At 37.1% G+C, this 22281-nt stretch overlaps 1 protein-coding gene across 2 annotated transcripts in view; it reads right to left on the bottom strand.

Annotated features, from left to right (window-relative positions):
• The window catches only part of HDX (highly divergent homeobox), a 212515-nt gene that overhangs the window by 77169 nt on the left and 113065 nt on the right, over positions 1 to 22281 (bottom strand). For both annotated transcript variants that reach the window (XM_061409577.1, XM_061409578.1), the window contains one exon: positions 15146 to 15292. In XM_061409577.1, the coding sequence (XP_061265561.1) occupies positions 15146 to 15292 (147 nt within the window). The remainder of the gene's footprint in view (positions 1 to 15145; positions 15293 to 22281) is intronic.

Here is a 22281-nt window from a genome sequence, read left to right as displayed (position 1 = left end):
ACTATTAAAAATGAGAACTCTCAGGCCCTATAAGCTTCTAAGTACATTTCTATTAAAAATAGAAAAATAATATTCCAAACTGCTGTTAGTTTAAATGCATTTCATTATATACCTGTTTTCTGTGTACTATGCAAAGAGGGCATACCTTTCTGTTAAATATGCATTTTTCCAAGGAAACCCTACATTTGACCCAACAATTCATCTCTGGGTACATATCAAAAAAATAAAATTAAATTAAAAACATTATACAAAAAACCTCGAATAGCCAAAGCTATCTTGAGAAAGAAGAATGGAACTGGAGGAATCAATCTGCCTGACTTCAGGCTCTACTACAAAGCCACAGTCATCAAGACAGTATGGTACTGGCACAAAGACAGAAATATAGATCAATGGAACAAAATAGAAAGCCCAGAGATAAATCCATGCACCTATGGACCCCTTAATTTTGACAGAGGAAGCAAGAATATACAATAGAGAAAAGACAATCTCTTTAACAAGTGGTTCTGGGAAAACTGGTCAACCACTTGTAAAAGAATGAAACTAGAACACTTTCTAGCACCATACACAAGAATAAACTCAAAATGGATTAAAGATCTAAACGTAAGACCAGAAACTATAAAACTCCTAGAGGAGAACATAGGCAAAACACTCTCCGACATACATCACAGCAGGATCCTTTATGACCCACCTTCCAGAATATTGGAAATAAAAGCAAAAATAAACAAATGGGACCAAATTAAAATTAAAAGCATCTGCACAACAAAGGAAAATATAAGCAAGGTGAAAAGACAGCCTTCAGAATGGGAGAAAATAATAGCAAATGAGGCAACTGATAAACAACTAATCTCAAAAACATACAAGCAACTCCTGCAGCTCAATTCCAGAAAAAAAATGACCCAATCAAAAAATGGGCCAAAGAACTAAATAGACATTTCTCCAAAGAAGACATACAGATGGCTAACAAACACATGAAAAGATGCTCAACATCACTCATTATCAGAGAAATGCAAATCAAAACCACTATGAGGTACCATTTCATGCCAGTCAGATTGGCTGCGATCCAAGAATCTACAAGTAGTAAACACTGGAGAGGGTGTGGAGAAAAGGGAACCTTCTTACACTGTTGCTGGGAATGCAAACTAGTACAGCCACTATGGAGAACAGGGTGGAGATTCCTTAAAAAACTGGAAATAGAACTGCCATATGACCCAGCAATACCACTGCTGGGCATACACACCGAGGAAACCAGAATTGAAAGAGACACGTGTACCCCAATGTTCATCGCAGCACTGTTTATAATAGCCAGGACATGGAAGCAACCTAGATGTCCATCAGCAGATGAATGGATAAGAAAGCAATGGTACATATACACAATGGAGTATTACTCAGCCATTAAAAAGAATATATTTGAATCAGTTCTAATGAGGTGGATGAAACTGAAGCCTATTATACAGAGTGAAGTAAGCCAGAAAGAAAAACACCAATACAGTATACTAAAGCATATATATGGAATTTAGAAAGATGGTAACAATAACCCTGTATGCTACTGCTAAGTCGCTTCAGTCGTCTCTGACTCTGTGCGACCCCATAGACAGCAGCCCACCAGGCTCCACCGTCCCTGAGACTCTTCAGGCCAGAACACTGGAGTGGGTTGCCATTTCCTTCTCCAATGCATGAAAGTGAAAAGTGAGAGTTAAGTCATTCAGTCATGTCTGACTCTTCACGACCCCATGGACTGTAGCCCACCAGGCTCCTCCATCCATGGGATTTTCCAGGCAAGAGTACTGGAGTGGGGTGCCATTGCCTTCTCCGATAACCCTGTATATGAGACAGCAAAAGAGACACTGATGTATAGAACAGTCTTTTGGACTCTGTGGGAGAGGGAGAGGGTGGGATGATTTGGGAGAACGGCATTGAAACATATATAATATCATATAGGAAACGAGTTGCCATTCCAGGTTTGATGCACGACACTGGATGCTTGGGGCTGGTGTACTGGGACTACCCAGAGGGATGGTACAGGGAGGGAGGAGGGAGAAGGGTTCAGGATGAGGAACATGTGTATACCTGTGGCGGATTCATGTTGATATATGGCAAAACCAATACAATATTGTAAAGTTAAAAAATAAAATAAAAAGTAAGATACATGCACTTCAATGTTCATAGCAGCATTATTTACAATTGCCAAGATATGGAAGCAACCTGTGTCCATCAGCAGATGAATGGATAAAAAAGTTGTGTCATGGGTACACAAACACACACACAGTAGACTACTACTCAGCCATATAAAAAGAACAAAGATCTTTCCATTTGTAGCAACATGGATTTGTAGGGCTTTATGTTAAGTGGAGTAAGTCAGACCAAGAATGACAAATATGCATGATATCACTTACGTGGAACCGAAGAATACAACAAATTAGTGAATATAACATAAAAGAAGCAGTCTCACATATATAAAGAACAAACTAGTGAGTACCAGTGGAGGGGAGGGTAAGGGCAATATAGAGATGGGGCAGTGGGAAGTACAAATTATTGGGTGTAAAATAGACTATATGGATGTATTGTACATAGGGAATATAGCCAATGTTTTGTAATAACTGTCAATGAAGTATAACCCTTAAAATTGTATTAAAAATTCATTCTTTCATTCCACAAATATTATTGAACATCAGGGATGTATAAGCACTGTGTTAGAGCTAGAGATACAGTAGTAAACAAGTAGGCCTCATGTATGCCCTTTGTTGGACTTAGATGTACAATTTGGTAGATGTATAGACAATAAATAAATAGACAAGAAAAATACAAATCACAAAATTTGACCAAGTATTATGGAGGGAAAGAATCAACTAGAATATTTTGCCACAGAGTGTAGTAAAGTGAAATCCTTTCCAAAGTCATATGTCATAAGAATTATTAGGGGAAAGGAAACATTCAGATCCTAGGACCCTTCCCTGCAATCATGATCTGGGATGGGATGATCAGCATTTTTAACAAGTATGCAAAGTAATTCTTATGGTAAAACATACACTGGTGAAATGGTAATGTTGGATTGGTAATAAGGAAACCTGGCATCTAATAAACCAATTGGCTGTGTGTCCGTCAACAAGCCACTACCCCTATCTAACCACACTTTTCTTATATAAAATAAGAGCATGAAATTGAATCTCAAGATGCCCACCAGCTTTAATTCAATGTCCATGGTATGTGGTATACTATATATGGTATATAATCAACCATGGGCAATTTGTTTTATATATACATTAGTGGCAGAGGGTCATATATTTAATGAAAAAAAAAAAAGGTAAAAACAGTATAAGTGAAAAGTAGTCTTCTATTTAAAGATGTCAAATCTAGTCATGGTCTTTGGAAAATAAATATAATCAAAAATTTAAAAACATACATCTATTTTCCATGAAATTTACTTCTTTCAAAATGCATTTAAAACATTGAAACGTACTGTTAATGCAAATATTTGACACACAAGAGTTAGTTTTGACATCTGTCCATATAACCCTAACATAGACAGAAAGGCAAGGCATTAAACTAAATTTCAGAGAGATAGGGCAGGGAACTAAATTTATGAAAGACATATGGTGCTTTACACTTATTATCCACATATATTATTACTATCTCAAAACAACCCTTAATTATATTATGTCCATTTACTGTGAACTGAAGCACAGAGACATTAAAAATTTGATCATGTTAATTTGCAAATTCCTAAGGGGAGCTGTGTTTTTCCCATGGCATCTAGAAGAGTTTGAGAATATAATAAGTGGTTTACCTTTGGTGAGTGAGTAAGTCAATAAATAATCGACACTAACTTGGGAAACATTCCAAATTAAAGAAATATATGCACATAGTAACATTCAATGAAGTTAAAAGGAAAATACGCCAAGTTTGCTTCCAAGAATTTTTAGAATTATAAGCTATTACAAGAAAACATGAATCCAAAATTTCCACATTATTCCACAAGTAATGGTTGACTAGACATCCTGAGGCAAAGTTTATTTTTTTGATAAATAATTAGAAGGTCTATTAGACTTAAAAACATCTACATAGTTTCTCCCAATATCTCAGGAATATATTTATCTGGCAAACATATTCTTGTCTGCAGTTTATCTACCTAATAATAAAAAAAGAGATCTCTTAAAACACATCATCTTTTCAAATTTTTTTTCTTACATTAGCATGCTGCATTTTTAAAAATCCCTAAAGATAAAAGGATGGTAAGCAGTTCACTGTCTTTCTTATAATAGAAGTTTTTATTAATTAATTTATTTTTTAATTGAAGGATAATTGCTTTACAGAACTTTGTAATTTTCTGTCAAACATCAACATGAATCAGTCATAGGTGTACATATGTCCCCTCCCTCTTGATATAAGTTTTAACTAGCCACAGACAAGAAGAAAATTGTAATACTTCTTCCTTTTTCTGTATGTTAGGGTTTTCTATAGGGATAAAGTTTTCTGCACAGTCAATGGCTTTGGCCATTTTTAACATCAATTATGCCTAAAACTATTTTATATCAAATAAAATCCTAGCTAGGAATCCTGTGGTTATCCTTCATTTCAGGAGAGTATGTTTTCAGTAATATTCTGTCTCTGTGTCTCCTCTCCTGGAGTATGGGGTCTCAAGGAACTAGTCTGACAATCCAAGGAGTCTGAAAGGTGCTGTCATGGTTTATGGAGTTTATTAGTATCAGTGACAGATTGAATAAGAACAAAATATAAAAAAAAAAACTCAGTGGAAAATTTGGAAGATAAATTTGAAGATATCTTATTGAAAGTATAACAAAAGAATGAACAGATTGAAAATGGAAATCTCAGGGTAACTGTTGTCTTTCAGGTGCAGAGTAATCAATTCAAGTTGGAGCATATCAGAAGATTCTAGGAAAATTTTCTTTAAGATGATAAAATTGTTGCACTACCAAATGTGTATGAATATACTGAAAGGAGACATGTACGAGTGGGGAAGGGTATCAGGATAAATTAGTAGTCAGTACCTAGAAAATTAAGCAAGCAAATATACAAAAACCAAAAAATAAGTAAATATTAGATTTCAAAGAAACAAAATAATACTATTCAGAAAAGGACAAAAAAGATATTATACTACATAAGATAAATGGTAAAGCATTTACATAGTCATAACAATGTTAACACTGAATATCAAACTAACCAAAATTATGAAATAATTATACTGTGAGAGTAAGAAGAGAAGAAATATGGATTAGGTGAAAAGGATCAATGACAAGATCTTGAAAGAGTTAGAATACCTTGCATTTCATAGTAAAATATCAATCAGCAATGCCTAACACTGAAAAAATCAAGAAGCAGTGATATAAACAGAAGAAACTGCTAGGTGTTCTCCAATATACTTATCCCTCATCCAATATAATAGAAAGTTTAGCTGGGCACATGGATCTCCATAATATAACTACATTTGCTGTTTTCCTTGCAGTTAGATATGACTGAGCGACTTCACTTTCACTTTTCACTTTCATGCATTGGAGAAGGAAATAGCTACCCACTCCAGTGTTCTTGCCTGGAGAATCCCAGGGACGGTGGAGCTTGGGGGGCTGCCGTCTATGGTTTTGCACACAGTCGGACAGGACTGAAGCAACTTAGCAGCAGCAGCAGCAGCAGCAGCAGATATGACCATGTGACTCATCTTTAGCCAATGGGATTTAAGTGAACATGTCTTGTAGCAGTTTCTGGGAATCCCTTTTAAAAGATAGCTGGTACACACTTTTGTCCCTTCTTTCTCCTCCTCTCTGTCATGCTACCTGGACCATAAATGTCATGATTTTGGACCCTGAGGACAAGAGCTACATCATAGGGATGGCAGAATGGAAGATGAAAGGCATGAGAATCTCTGAGGACTTCACAGGGCAGAACTGCCATGCCAGCTCTAGATTTGTACATGGACTTGAAATATATTGTTTAAAATATTATTTTAATAATAGTTTTAAAATAAATGTCCATTTATTTTGAGTCTTTTTGCTATTCACAGCAAAACCTAATTCTAATTAATATAGAATTATTCACAGATAGAGGTAAATACCAAAGGAATCATCTAAAGGGTGGAAATAATTGATTCTGGCTACCACAAAATTGTAGGAGGGGAGAAGTAAAGCATGTTGGTTTTGTAGCAAGTTCTACAGAACTTAACTCCTTGAGCTATGTGTGTATATAATTTTGATTAAAAACAACAATGACAACAAAAACACATTCTCTGTATTTCCATAATTGTGGCATTCGCTTAGGCACCACATACCATGGTCCCATTCCAATTCCTCTTCAGGTATCTATATTCTTTTGTTATCTCTTTTGCTAGACTTCAGGCTCCTTAGAAATAGGATGTGTCTGTGTTGGAGAAGACTCTTGAGAGTCCCTTGGACTGCAAGGAGATCCAACCAGTCCATCCTAAAGGAAATCAATCCTGAATATTCATTGGAAGGACTGATGTTGAAGCTGAAACTCCAATACTTTGGCCACCTGATGAGAAGAGCTGACTCATTTGAGAAGACCCTGATGCTGGGAGAGATTGGGGGCAGGAGGAGAAGGGGACGACTGAGGATGAGATGGTTGGATGGCATCACTGACTCAATGGATGTGAGTCTGGGTGAACTCCGGGAGTTGGTGATGGACAGGGAGGCCTGGCGTGCTGCGATTCATGGGGTCGCAAAGAGTCGGACGTGACTGAGCGACTGAACTGAACTGAACTGAACTGAACTGTATTTCTATTTCCCAGTTCATATGTATAACACATAGCATTCTCCGTCTATGAAATCTCAAAGAGTCGGACACAACTTAATGATTAAACAGCAGCAGCATGCTCAGTAAATACAGGATTTAATTTGACTTCTCATTTTCCTCAAAAAAATTCTGTTCCTTTACCAGTAAAAAATAAATAAATAAATAAAAAGCAAAGGTCTGGGCATGACAGTATTTATTTTGAGAATATTATTTAGTTTTAGAAATATGCTCTGATTTTCCCCTATATTTCTCCCTCTTTATTCATGTATATATGTATGAGGAAATATTTTCTCCTCTGGAAGAGTTCTGTATTTTGTTTTTTCTTCTTTAATAGTAGTTACCTCTTGATTTTCTGGAATGATCCTTCAGTGTGAGCTGAAGACTACGTTTACTTGCTCACAAGAGCCATCTGTTAGCATCTCTTCTGAAATCTGCATTAAATGAGCCATGGAATCAGCCATGGCAGGAATCTTTATATCATAGAAATCAACAAATGATACAAATCAGAGTTCTTTTCCTTAAAAAATTGTTGTTAAATACTTACCAGCACAGTACTGTCATTACCTAAATCTTACACAAATATTAATATCTTTCAAATGGAATGTAAGCTACAGTTTCCATGACTGATCACTATAATTTTCAATCTATCATTCATTATATAGTACGTGAAATGCACAGTAGTGTCCCGCTCTCTGAGTGAGTGTCTGAAACCAGGGATAGTATTTAACTCTATATATACTATGTTTTTTCTATACACACACCTGTGATAAAGTTTAATTTATAAATTAGGTGCAGTAGGAGAAAATCTGAATCGCCAGCATCATTACCCTTAAGCTTTGGAGCAATTATTAAGTAAAAAAAGGGTTACTTGAACACAAGCACCATGATACCATGACAGTTAATCTGATAACCAAGAGGACTACTAAGTGATTAATGTGTGGGTAGAATATACAGCATGAATACACCAGAGAAAGGAAAGATTCACATCCTAGGTGGAATGGAGCAGGACAGCACAAGCTCTATCATCCGGCTCCAAACAGAACACAATGTAAAACTTATGAATTGACATAAGAATTAGTAGTTTATTTAACTTGAACAGATGTAATATTGAAACTGATAAACTACTTTTGCTTCAAATTTAAATTGTTTTTTCTTGAAACAGATTAATCAATGTTGTCAATGTAGATTAAACACTAAAAGAAATACCTTTTAATTTTTTTACTTGATGCACTTATTGGAAACATTTTAAGTATGTCTGGAACAACTTAGTTATGTAAATCTACAGTCAAACAGTAACCATAGGGGGATTGGTTCCAGGACCATCAGGTATATGAAAATCCATGGATAGTCAAGTCCCATAGTTGGCCTTCCACAGCCAGAGATTCTGCATCTCCATGTAAAAGTTTTTGAGTGGACATAGTTTACATTTCTTCTGAGTATTACCTAAGAGTGGAATTTCTGTCATATATCTCTGTGTAAACAGTTTTGAGGACCATTTTCCAAAGTGGCTAAGACATTTTACATTTTCACCAGAGGTGTATAATGGCTCAAATTTCTCCACATGCTGGTATACACTTGTTATTATTTGTTTTTATTATTATTATTATAGCCATCATAATGGGTGTTAAGAGGTATCTATCTCATTGTGGTTTTGATTTCCATAATGACAACTGATGTTGAGCATGTTTTTCTGTATTTATTGGTCATTTGTAAATCTTTGGATAGATGTCTGTTATAATCCATTGCCCATTTTAATTGCATTATTTGCCTTTTTATTATTGAGATGTAAGAGTTCTTTACATATTTTGGATATGATTCTTTATCAGATATATGATCTACACATATTTCCTCCCATTCTGTGGATTTTTTCACTTTATTGGTAGCATTGTTTAAAGCACCTCATACAATTTGTAATTAATTTTTTTTTTATATATAGCTTTTATTATGTTGAGGTATGTTCCTTCTATTCCTGCTTTCTGGAGAGTTTTTATCATAAATGGATGTTGAATTTTGTCAAAGGCTATCTCTGCATCTATTGAGATAATCATATGGTTTTTATTTTTCATTTTGTTAATGTGGTGTATTACATTGATTGATTTGCGGATATTGAAGAATCCTTGCATCCTTGGGATAAAGCCCACTTGGTCATGGTGTATGATCTTTTTAATGTGTTGTTGGATTCTGATTGCTAGAATTTTGTTTAGGATTTTTGCATCTATGTTCATCAGTGATATTGGCCTGTAGTTTTCTTTTTTTGTGGGATCTTTGTCAGGTTTTGGTATTAGGGTGATGGTGGCCTCATAGAATGAGTTTGGAAGTTTACCTTCCTCTGCAATTTTTTGGACGAGTTTGAGCAGGATAGGTGTTAGCTGTTCTCTAAATTTTTTGGTAGAATTCAGCTGTGAAGCCGTCTGGACCTGGGCTTTTGTTTGCTGGAAGATTCTTGATTACAGTTTCAATTTCCGTGCTTGTGATGAGTCTGTTAAGATTTTCTATTTCTTCCTGGTCCAGTTTTGGAAAGTTGTACTTTTCTAAGAATTTGTCCATTTCTTCCACGTTGTCCATTTTATTGGCATATAATTGTTGATAGTAGTCTCTTAAGATCCTTTGTATTTCTGTGTTGCCTGTTGTGATCTCTCCATTTTCATTTCTAATTTTATTGATTTGATTTTTCTCCCTTTGTTTCTTGATGAGTCTGGCTAATGGTTTGTCAATTTTATTTATCCTGTCAAAGAACCAGATTTTGGTTTTGTTGATTTTTGCTATGGTCTCTTTTGTTTCTTTTGCATTTATTTCTGCTCTAATTTTTAAGATTTCTTTCCTTCTACTAACCCTGGGATTCTTCATTTCTTCCTTTTCTAGTTGCTTTAGGTGTAGAGTTAGGTTATTTATTTGACTTTTTTCTTGCTTCTTGAGGTGTGCCTGTATTGCTATGAACTTTCCCCTTAGGACTGCTTTTACCGTGTCCCACAGGTTTTGGGTTGTTGTGTTTTCATTTTCATTCGTTTCTATGCAAATTTTGATTTCTTTTTTGATTTCTTCTGTGATTTGTTGGTTATTCAGCAGCGTGTTGTTCAGCCTCCATATGTTGGAATTTTTAATAGTTTTTCTCCTGTAATTGAGATCTAATCTTACTGCATTGTGGTCAGAAAAGATGCTTGGAATGATTTCTATTTTTTTGAATTTACCAAGACTAGCTTTATGGCCCAGGATGTGATCTATTCTGGAGAAGGTTCCATGTGCACTTGAGAAAAAGGTGAAATTCATTGTTTTGGGATGAAATGTCCTATAGCTATCAGTTAGGTCTAACTGGTCTATTGTATCATTTAAAGTTTGTGTTTCCTTGTTAATTTTCTGTTTAGTTGATCTATCCATAGGTGTGAGTGGGGTATTAAAGTCTCCCACTATTATTGTGTTATTGTTAATTTCTCCTTTCATACTTGTTAGCATTTGTCTTACATACTGCGGTGCTCCCATGTTGGGTGCATATATATTTATAATTGTTATATCTTCTTCTTGGATTGATCCTTTGATCATTATGTAGTGACCTTCTTTGTCTCTTTTCACAGCCTGTTTTAAAGTCTAATTTATCTGATACGAGTATTGTGACTCCTGCTTTCTTTTGGCCCCTATTTGCATGGAAAATCTTTTTCCAGCCCTTCACTTTCAGTCTGTATGTGTCCCCTGTTTTCAGGTGGGTCTCTTGTAGACAACATATGTAGGGGTCTTGTTTTTGTATCCATTCAGCCAGTCTTTGTCTTTTGATTGGGGCATTCAACCCATTTACGTTTAAGGTAATTACTGATAAGTATGATCCCGTTGCCATTTACTTTATTGTTTTGGGTTCGAGTTTATACACCATTTTTGTGTTTCCTGTCTAGAGAATATCCTTTAGTATTTGTTGGAGAGCTGGTTTGGTGGTGCAGAATTCTCTCAGCTTTTGCTTGTCTGAAAAGCTTTTGATTTCTCCTTCATACTTAAATGAGATCCTTGCTGGGTACAGTAATCTGGGCTGTAGGTTATTTTCTTTCATCATTTTAAGTATGTCTTGCCATTCCCTCCTGGCTTGAAGAGTTTCTATTGAAAGATCAGCTGTTATCCTTATGGGAATTCCCTTGTGTGTTATTTGTTGTTTTTCCCTTGCTGCTTTTAATATTTGTTCTTTGTGTTTGATCTTTGTTAATTTGATTAATATGTGTCTTGGGGTGTTTCTCCTTGGGTTTATCCTGTTTGGGACTCTCTGGGTTTCTTGGACTTGGGTGATTATTTCCTTCCCCATTTTAGGGAAGTTTTCAACTATTATCTCCTCAAGTATTTTCTCATGGTCTTTCTTTTTGTCTTCTTCTTCTGGAACCCCTATGATTCGAATGTTGTAGCGTTTAATATTGTCCTGGAGGTCTCTGAGATTGTTCTCATTTCTTTTAACTCGTTTTTGTTTTATCCTCTCTGATTCATTTATTTCTACCATTCTATCTTCTAATTCACTAATCCTATCTTCTACCTCTGTTATTCTACTATTTGTTGCCTCCAGAGTGTTTTTAATTTCATTTATTGCATTATTCATTATATATTGACTCTTTTTTATTTCTTCTAGGTCCTTGTTAAACCTTTCTTGCATCTTCTCAATCCTTGTCTTCAGGCTATTTATCTGTGATTCCATTTTAATTTCAAGATTTTGGATCAATTTCACTATCATTATTTGGAATTCTTTATCAGGTAGATTCCCTATCTCTTCCTCTTTTCTTTGGTTTGGTGGGCATTTATCCTGTTCCTTTATCTGCTGGGTATTCCTCTGTCTCTTCATCTTGTTTAAATTGCTGAGTTTGGGAGTCCTTTCTGTATTCTGGCAGTTTGTGGAGTTCTCTTTATTGTGGCGTTTCCTCGCTGTGTATGGGTTTGTACAGGTGGCTTGTCAAGGTTTCCTGGTTAGGGAAGCTTGTGTTGGTGTTCTGGTGGGTGGAGCTGTGTTTCTTCTCTTTGTTCAGTCGCGCTGTGGGGAGGGAGGGAGGGATGCTGCAAACAAATGACACTGGCGTGCGCCCGCAGTGCCTCAGCCACACTGGGTCTGCCCCCACTCACGGCGCGTGTAGCCTCCCTGCCCACACTGCTCGGGCTCTAGGTTGTTCCGCCGGGAACAATCCGAGGCTGGCCCTGGGTTGCATGCACCTCCCAGGTCCAAGCCGCTCAGGTTCAGGCACTCAGGTAGTCCTCAGAGGCGCAGACTCAGTTGGGCCTGCGTTTTGTGCTCTTCCCAGGTCCGAGCAGCTCAGGTGATGAGGTGTTTGGCGAGCGCCAATGCTGCGACTTATCGCCTCCCCGCCACTCGGTTATCTGGGTGTAAAACCAGCGCACCTTCTCAGGCAGATGTTGACCGTCCAGACCCCCAATAAATTTTAGTTAGCAAAGAAGCCAGTTTTATAGATAATGTCTCTCTGGGGCTGCGATTGCCCCCCTCCGGCTCTGGCTGCCTGTCACCAGAGGGGGAAGGTCCGCAGCCGGCTATCTCTGTTCAGTTCTTTGCTCCGTGCGTGGGCTGGCGGTGTCCTAGGTTAGGGCCGGCTTTTCGCATGGTAGATATCCCACAGTCTGGTTTGCTAGCCCAAATTATTTCGCTCAGATAGTGCTCAGGGTATTCAGGCCAGACTCCCACTCTCAGCGATGCAGCCCACGCCGCGCCTCCCTGCCCAGCCCCCGCTTGCTAATGGTGGATGCAGGCGTCTGCGCTGCTTCTCCGCTGGGGGAGTTACCGTAGGGCTCGCAATCTGCAAGTTTTAATTGTTTATTTATTTTTTTCTCCCTGTTATGTTACCCTCTGTGCTTCCAAAGCTCGGCACGGATTCGGCAGTGAGAAGGTTTCCTGGTGTTTGGAAACTTCTCTCTTTTAAGACTCCCTTCCCGGGACGGAACTCCGTCCCTCCCTCTTTTGTCTCTTTTATTGTCTTTAATATTTTTTCCTACCTCCTTTCAAAGAGTTGGGTTGCTTTTCTGAGTGCCTGATGTCCCCTGCCGGCATTCAGAAGTTGTTTTGTGTAATTTACTCGACTTTTAAATGCTCTTTTGATGAATTTGTGGGGGAGAAAGTGTTTTCCCCATCCTACTCCTCCGCCATCTTGGCGCCTCCCTCCTGTAATTAATTTTTATTGGAGTATAGTTGATTTATAATGTTCTAATAGTTTCAAATGTACAGTAAATTGAATAAATTTTATGTATATCAATTATTTTTCAGATTCTTTTCCCATATAAGTTATTATAGAATATTGAGTAAGGTTCCCTGTGCTATACAGTAGGTCCTTGTTAGTTATCTATTTTATATATAGCAGTGTGTATATGTTAATTCCAATTTCCTAATGTATAACTTCCCCTCCATTTTCCCTTGGCAACCATAAGTTTGATTTCAAAATCTGTGAGTCTGTTTCTATTTTGTATATAAGTTCATTTGTATTATTTTTATTAGATTCCACATATAAGTGATATCATATAATATTTATCTTTGGTATGATAATCTCTAGGTCCATCCATGTTGCTGCAAATAACATTATTTCATTCTCTTTTTATGACTGAATGATATTTCGTTGTATGTATGTACTACATCTTCTTTATCCATTTCTCTGCCAATGGACACTTTAGGTTGCTTCCATGTCTTGGTTATTGTAAACAGTGATGCAAAGAACACTGCAGTGCATGCATCTTTTTGAATTATAGTCCTCCCCACATATACATCCAGGAGCAGGATCTCTGGGTCATATGGTAGTTCTATATTTAGTTTTTAAGGAACTTCCATACTCTTCTCCATAGTGGTGGTACCAATCTGCATTCCCACCAACAGTGTAGGAGGGCTCCCTTTTCTCCATAACCTTTGCAGCTTTACTGTATGTAGATTTTTTGATGATGGCCATTGTAATTGGTTTGAGGCATTTTTCAAAGAACTAGAACAAAACATTTTAGAATTTGTATAGAAACACAAAAGAACCCAAGTAGCCAAAGTAATCTTGAAAAAGAAAAACGGAGCTGAAAGAATCAGGCTGCCTGGCTTCAAACTACACTACAAAGCTACAATAATGAAATCAGTATGGTAATAGTACAAAAACAGATATATAAATCAATGGAACAGGATAGAAAGTCCAGAGATAAACCCACACACCTATGGTCACCTAATCTATGAGAAAGGAGGCAAGAATATACAGTGGAGAAAACATAGTTTTTTCAATAAGTGGTGCTGGGAAAACTGGGCAGCTGCATGTCAAGGAATGTAATTAGAACACTGATGTAAGACTTGGACTATAAAGAAAGCTGAGCACCAAAGAATTGATGTTTTTGAACTGCGATGTTGGAGAAGACTCTTAAGAGTCCCTTGGACTGCAAGGAGATCAAACCATCCTAAAGGAAATCAATCCTGAATATTCATTGGAAGGTCTGATGCTAAAGCTGAACCTCCAATACTTTGGCCACCTGATGCGAAGAACTGACTCACTGGAAAAGACCCTCATGCTGGGAAAGATTGAAGGCGGGAAGAGAAGTGGATGACAGAGGATGAGATGGTTGGATGGCATCACCAACTCAATGGACATGAGTTTGAGTAAACTCCAGGAGTTGGTGATGGACAGGGAGGCCTGATGTGCTGCAGTCCATGGGGTTGCAAAGCGTCGGACACGACCAAGCAACAGAACTGAACTGAACTGAAATAATACCACATGGGCTTCCCTGGTGACTCAGCTGATAAAGAATCTGCCTGCTATGTGGGAGACCTAGGTTTGATCCCTGGATTGGGAAGATCTCCTGGAGAAGGGAAAGGCTACCCACTCCAGTATTCTGTCCTGGAGAATTCCATGGACTGTATGGGGTTGCAAAGAGTCAGAAACCACACAAAAAAATAAATTCAATGCATTAAGGACCTAAATTTAAGGATGGATACTCTAAAACTCTTGGAAGAAAACATAAGCAGAACACCCTGACATAAATCACAGCAAGTTCTTTTTCAGTCTACCTCCTAGAGTAATGAAAATAAAAACCAAAATAAACAAATGGCACCTAATTAAACTTAAATGTTTTTGCACAGCAAAGGAAACTATAAACAACACGAAAAGACAATCCTCAGAATGGGAGAAAATATTTTCAAACAAAGCTCCTGACAAAAGATTCATCTCCAAAATGCACAAACCTCTCACGCATCTCAATATCCAAAAAAAAAAAAAAAAGACCCAATCAAAAAATGGACAGATGTTCTGTGTAGCTATTTCTCCAATGAAGACATACAGGTAGCCAAAAAAGCACATGAAAAGATGTTCAACGTTACAAATTATTAGATAAACACAAATGATGAAATTTTTAAGGCTTTCATTTATGACACTCATCAACTACAACATGAAAATTATTGAAAATCCCTTACCCGAACTATTTCACAGTCAACACTTAATTCAGTTGCAACTGCTTCAATTTTTTCTCGACAAACAGAGCCAAGGCTGGTCATGCCATTGTCCCAGTACTTCTTAAGAGTGGCTAAGTCTTGGTCACTGAACTGAGTGCGATCTTGTAGCTGTAAAGAACATTTTTAAAAATTAGAATAATCAATAATCAAATATTAAGGGGCATCATCAGAGCAAGAAGTGCTAGGTTACTTTCAATACATAAATTGATTTCATAATTCTTATTCTGTGTTTCCCCATTCTGAAATGGACATTTTCATGGTATTTATTTCTATGCGATGAACATGTGCTAGAATAAAATAGGTAAAAAAAGTTAACTGATAGAAATTAAGCAATGCTGATTTTAAATGGTTGTAATCACACAAATAATACAGGTAATTGTAGAAGATACAAATGCATTTTTAAAAGAAGATAATTTAAATCACTAACCATCATGGAAATTACATTTGTTAATTATAATTATATTCTCTCAAACTTTTCTCTATAATGCATATATTCATACTCACACTGCATATATTAAAAATTACATGTCACAATGTTGTCTTTTGATAAATTGATCTAGATTTACTATAGATAAGCTCCAATTAATGTTATAATTAATTAAAATGTTAAATAAGAGAAATGCAAGAAGATAATGTTCTTTTAATATCATAAAAAATATTTGGCAAAACTAATACAATTATGTAAAGTTTAAAAATAAAATAAAATTTAAAAAAAAGAACAATCACATTTATGTCTTCAGAAAGTTTCAGAATAAGCCTGTATTTTTAATTCTTAGCTTTTTTAAAAACCAAGTAACTATGGACTTTATATATTGTTTTAATTCAATGAATCCTAGGGGTATCCCCAAGAAATAAGTTAGAAGCAGGATAGAATAATGACTTTTATTTGTGAATAAGAAGACATGAAAAGAAAGGACAAAGGTCTTTCTTTCAACAGGGCACAGAGATATCATGGTAATTAGAAATAGGCATATATATCTGATTTTTTCTAGTAGTTTTATCCCTATGATGTCTCCAATTATTTCAAGGGGTGGTTAAAAAATCTATAAATTAACTTTAATTAAAAATATATATTCTGTAAAATCTTGTATGAGTATATGTGTGTTTGTGATGAAAGAGTGAGAGTGATGAGAAAGTCGGAGAAAGCCTGTGAGAGTGAATGAGTAGAGAATTAAAGTGGCAAATCATGGCATGAGGTATGAGGTTCTGTTGCTGCCTTCTGCCTAAGAGTAAATGATCTGGTCCCACACAGAGGTTAGACTTCAAAGCCTTCCGAGACATAAATGGTTTTGAATGTTTCTTCCTTAACTGAAATTTAAAATGGGGCTGTACACTGGGATGACCCAGAGGGATGGTACGGGGAAGGAGGAGGGAGGAGGGTTCAGGATGGGGAACACGTGTATACCTGTGGCGGATTCATGTTGATATATGGCAAAACCAATACAATATTGTAAAGTTAAAAAAAATAAATAAATAAAATGGAACTCTCTTCTAAATTCATTTCAGGTAACAATGAAAGGTAGTGTATAAAACATGTAAACCATACTTAAAAAGAGTTACCATAGCTAATGAAAGTGAAGTTGCTCAGTCGTGTCCGACTCTCTGCGACTGCATGGACTCCTCTGTCCATGGGATTTTCTAGGCAAAAATACTGGAGTGGGTTGCCATTTCCTTCTCCAGGGTATCTTTCCCACCCAGGGATCGAACCCAGGTCTCCCACATTGCGGGCACGCTTTACCGTCTAAGCCACCAGGGAAACCCATTATCATAGCTAATACTGATATAATAATAAACAACAGGTGCAAATTTGTTTTAAAGCTACAATTTTTGAAAACAAAATTTAGCTATCAGGATGAAAAAGCAATATATGAATTCTCAGTTTACTAACAAGAAAATGAAGTTAAACTGTATGGTTAACATATGTCTCTCAGTAAGACATATAATACAGCTTTTCTTTGTGTGTTAATGAATTTCAATACCGGCTAGATCTCTTCTCCCTGCTATAGTTAAAAACAAACAAACAAACCCTGATTAGTAACATCTATTACAAGTACTAGTACTAAATTACATGTGTACAATAAAAGAATCAAAGCATGTCATCCAAGTTTTTTTTTTAATCAAGTAAAATAATGATCAAGTTATTTATAACATAAAAATTTTATGTGTCTTTCCTATATCAGAGTTTGGCAAGATGTCAGAGTAGGACGGTGCTCATCTTCTCCTGCAAGAACACCAAATTCACAACTAGCTGCTTAACAACCATTGACAGGAAGCTGTTGGAACCCACCAAAAAAAAAAAAAAAATACCCCACATCCAAGGACAAAGGAGAAGCAGCCACAGCACTCTTGGAGGGGCACAATCATGTTTAAAATCAAACTTCATACCTGCCAGAGACTCTTGGAGGGCATAAACAAAACCCTGTGGGCACTAGGACCCAGGGAAAGGAGCAGTGACCCCCACCCCCCACAAGAGAGAGTCAGATCTGTCTGTGAGTGTTTGAAGTCCTCCTGTGGAAGCATGGGTCAGCAGTGGCCTGCTGCAGGGACAGGGGCACTGGTAACAGCAGTCCTGGGAGCCATAGTATGAGGTATGAGTTCTCTTGAAGGAGGGCACCATTAACCCCACAACAGAGCCTCTGGGTGGGTGATCCACAAACTGGAGAACAATAATACCAAAGAAGTTCTTGCACTGTTGCAAAAGTTTTAGGCTCCACAACAGACTTCTCAACCAGGGGATCTGGCAAATCGACTGAGAATCCTCAGGGAATCTGACTTTGGAGGTCAGCGGGATTTGATTACAGAAGTTCCACAAGACTGGGGGAAATAGAGACTCTTGGAGGGCACAAAAAACAAGACTCAGAGATCAAATTGCCAACATCCATTGGATCATAGAAAATGGGAGGGTAAGTTTCAAGGGAATTACAGAAAACATCTGTTTCATTGACTATGCCAAAGTCTTTGACTGTGTGGATCACAATAAACTGGAAAGTTCTGAAAGAGATGGGAATACCAGACCACCTTACCTGCCTCCTGAGAAAGCTTTATTCAGGTCAAGAAGCAAAAGTTACAACTGGACCTGGAAAAATAGACTGGTTCCAAATTGGGAAAGGAGTACATCAAGGCTGTACATTGTCACCCTGCTTATTTAACTTCTATGCAGAGTACATCATGTGAAATGCTGGGCGGGATGAAGCACAAGCTGGAATCAAGATTGCTGAGAGAAATATCAATAACCTCAGATATAAGATGACACCACCCTAATGATAGAAAGTGAATAGTAACTAAGGAGCCTCTTGATGAAGGTGAAAAAAAGAGAGGAATGTTGCTGCTGCTAAGTCACTTCAGTCGTGTCCGACTCTGTGCAACCCCAGAGATGGAAGCCCACCAGGCTCCCCCGTCCTTGAGATTCCCCAGGCAAGAACACTGGAGTGGGTTGCCATTTACTTCTCCAATGCATGAAAGTGAAAAGTAACTAAGGAGCCTCTTGATGAAGGTGAAAGAAAGAGAGTGAATAAGCTGGCTTAAAACTCAACATTCAAAAAAACTCAGATCAGGGCATCTGGTCCCACCATTTCATGGCAATAAATGGGGAAACAATGGAAACAGTGACAGACTTTATTTTCTTGGGTTCTCAAATCACTGAAGATGGTGACTGAAGCCATGAAATTAACAGACACTTTCTCCTTGGAAGAATAGCTATGACCAACCTAGATAACATATTAAAAAGCAAAGACATCACTTTGCCAACAAAGGTCCATATAGTCGTGTGAGGGTTAGACAATAAAAAAGGATGAGTACTGAAGAATTCATGCTTTTGAACTGTGGTACTGGAGAAGACTCTTGAGAGTCCCTTGGACTGCAAGGAGATCCAACCAGTCAATCCAGTCTTAAAGGAAATCAGTCTTGAATATTCATTGGAAGGACTGATGCTGAGGCTAAAGCCCCAATACTTTCACCACCTGATGCAAAGTGCTGACTCACTGGAAAAGACTCTGATGCTGGGAAAGATTGAGGGCAGGAGGAGAAGAGGGCAACAGAAAATGAGATGGCTGGGTGGCATCATCGACACAATAGACATGAATTTGAGAAAACTCAGGGAAAAAGTAAAGGACAGGGAAGCCTGGTGTGCTGCCTTCTGTGTGGGTCACAAAGAGTCAGATGAGACTAAGCAACTGAACAACTCCTTTATTGTTTGTACAATAGTTGTGGGGTTGAAAATTTCAAAACCAGAGAGCAAAATTAATGGGAGCATTGTTCTAGGTAGATTCAAATAATTCATCATAACAGCCAGCATAAATATTCCCATATTTTTCCATTGTACCAAATTCTCCGCTGCAAGCTAGCTTACATTATTGTTGAAATGGAAAGAATAATGAACAGAACAGTGAATACACTCAGCAAGTTAAGTTGTAATTCATTTAGAGGACATCCAAAGCCAATTCATCCCTTAAATTGAACTAAATAAAACCTGATTTGATTTGTTAGAAATGTGCTAGGATCTTAGCATCAGCAATACTGAAGGTGACAACGCCCATTATGACAACGCCCATTAAGTAGAAGCTTATGGGGGAAAGGGAAATTTTTTTTTTTTTTTTACTGTAATACTTTTATTTTGACATAATTTTTTTTTACAACCTTTTGATTTTATTTTATTTATTTTTTTTAAAATATTTAAAGTGACATTGGGATGCCTGATATACATTGTAAAAAGAGTCCTGCTATCTTGTTAATTAACAAGGCCATCACCTTACATATTTACAGAACAGGCTTATGGACTCTGTGGGAGAGGGAGAGGGTGGGAAGATTTGGGAGAATGGCATTGAAACATGTGAAATGTCATGTATGAAATGAGATGCCAGTCCAGGTTCAATGCACGATGCTGGATGCTTGGGGCTGGTGCACTGGGACGACCCAGAGGGATGGTATGGGGAGGGAGGAGGGAGGAGGGTTCAGGATGGGGAACACATGAGAAATAAAGGAATAAATTTAAAAAAAAAAAAAGATGAATAAGGTCTGAGGACATAAAGTATAACATAAAGACTATAGTTGATAACATTGAATTCTATAATTGAAATTTTAAGAGTGTCAAACTTAAATGTTCTCACCCAAAAAGGTAAAAAAAAAGGGAAATTATTTTTAAAGCTCCTAAGAGCATATTCTAACTTAGATAATAAGTAAGGTAATAAAAATCAACTAGCAGTAAAACTGAATACTCATTTAAGGAAGAAAAAATGTGTATCCTTAAGGTTCATACTTCCCTGAGGAAACCTGAAGATGAAATCAGTTTTGTCTCTCTGAAGAGTTGTGAGCCATGCTCAGTCACTCAGTCACGTCCAACTCTGAGGCCCTGGAGTATGTTGCCATTCTCTTATCCAGGGAATCTTCCTGACTCAGGGATTGACCCTGGGTCTTCTGAATTGCAGGTGTATTCTTTACTGTCTGAGCCACCAGGGAAGTCTCTTTGTCTCTCTATTGGACTTAAGCCACTTTCACTTTACAAGACATCCCTCAGCTTAAACTGCTGATTTAAGTGATGGAGACATATTAGTCAATTATGTTGTAGATTTTTGTGAGGAGTAACATTCCAGTAACCCTGGAAACCTAGGTTAAAGCTGAGGTTTGGCCTATGTGACCAGGTAATTATTTTGATTTCACTTGGATTATATTGTAACACAATAGAAAAAAAAAAATCTTCTGTCCTCTTCACCAATTTTAAGAACATTTCAAGGAATTTACTTCTTTGATTTTTCTTTTTAAATAAAACTGAGTGACAAAACTCTGATATTGGGGAGCATAGTTTCTTGTTTTAAGTATGTGTCTTATTAGAGTTAAATGTAGAAATGAATTATATATTTGTACTCAGAAGCAATCCTTTTGAAACAAGAACTATTACAAATGTTAAACTCAACTAACAGTTCCTTACTCCCTCAGTTTTCCATATGATGTGCATTATTCTGTCATATCCCAACCAGCAGTCCAAAGAGTAATGTATGCTGCAGAGATTTCAAACTAGCTTTGTGAAAGCTTGTTCATTTTCCCTCTAGATAATGCTAGATAATGGGCTACTTAATAGGAGGTATCATGCATTTTTGCTTTTATTTTCATTGTAAAAATGAAAGTAATTATGTACTTGTTTAACAAATTCAAACAGAAGGATATAAAATGGGCTACAATCTCTCTTCCTTTCTTAGGTACAAACTCCCAATCCTGACACTGTCAGTAGCTTCCTGAGTAAGTTTCCAGGGTAAAAATGTATATACACTTAGAAAAAACAAACCAATGATACTATAAACTTAACTTCACTTATTATATTTAGAAGATCTTTCCATATCATCATTATATCATGTGTATATCATCAGGATACCATCGATACACTTCAATCATTTTAACTGTTACACTGTATTCCATCACATGGACACTATACAATTTACTTATGCAATTGTTATTCAATATTATCTAATTATGTTATATGGGCTACTTTATATCTTAAAAGATGATGCTGTTAAAGTGCTGCACTCAATATGCCAGCAAACTTGGAAAACTCAGACGAGGCGACAGGACTGGCAAAGGTCACTTTTCATTTCAACCCTAGGAAAGCAATGTCACAGAGTGTTCAAACTACAGCACAATTATACTCATCTCACATGCTAGGAAAATAATGGTCAAAATTCTCCAAGCCAGGCTTCAACAGTACATGAACCGTGAACTTCTGGATGCTCAAGTTGGATTTAGAAAAGGCAGAAGAACCAAGATCAAATTGCCAACATCGGTTGGGTCATAGAAAAAGCAAGAGAGTTCCAGAAAAACATCTACTTTTGCTTCATTGATGGTGCCAAAGCCTTTGACTGTGTGGATCACAGCAAACTGTGGAAAATTCCTAAAGAGATAGGAATACCAGACCACCTTTTCTGTCTCCTGAGAAATCTGCATGCAGGTCAAGAAACAGCAGTTAGAACCAGACTTGGAACAATGGACTGGTTCAAAATTGGGAAAGGAGTACATCAAGGCTCTATATTGTCACCCTTCTTCATATTTAACTTATGTGCAGAATACATCATATGAAATGCTGGGCTGGATGAAGCACAAGCTAGAATCAA

This window comes from Bos javanicus, chromosome X (genome assembly GCF_032452875.1).
Source record: "Bos javanicus breed banteng chromosome X, ARS-OSU_banteng_1.0, whole genome shotgun sequence".
Classification (NCBI taxonomy): Eukaryota; Metazoa; Chordata; class Mammalia; order Artiodactyla; family Bovidae; genus Bos; species Bos javanicus.
The sequence above is the reverse complement of the archived record's forward strand: the minus strand, read 5'-3'. Positions and strand labels throughout refer to the sequence as shown.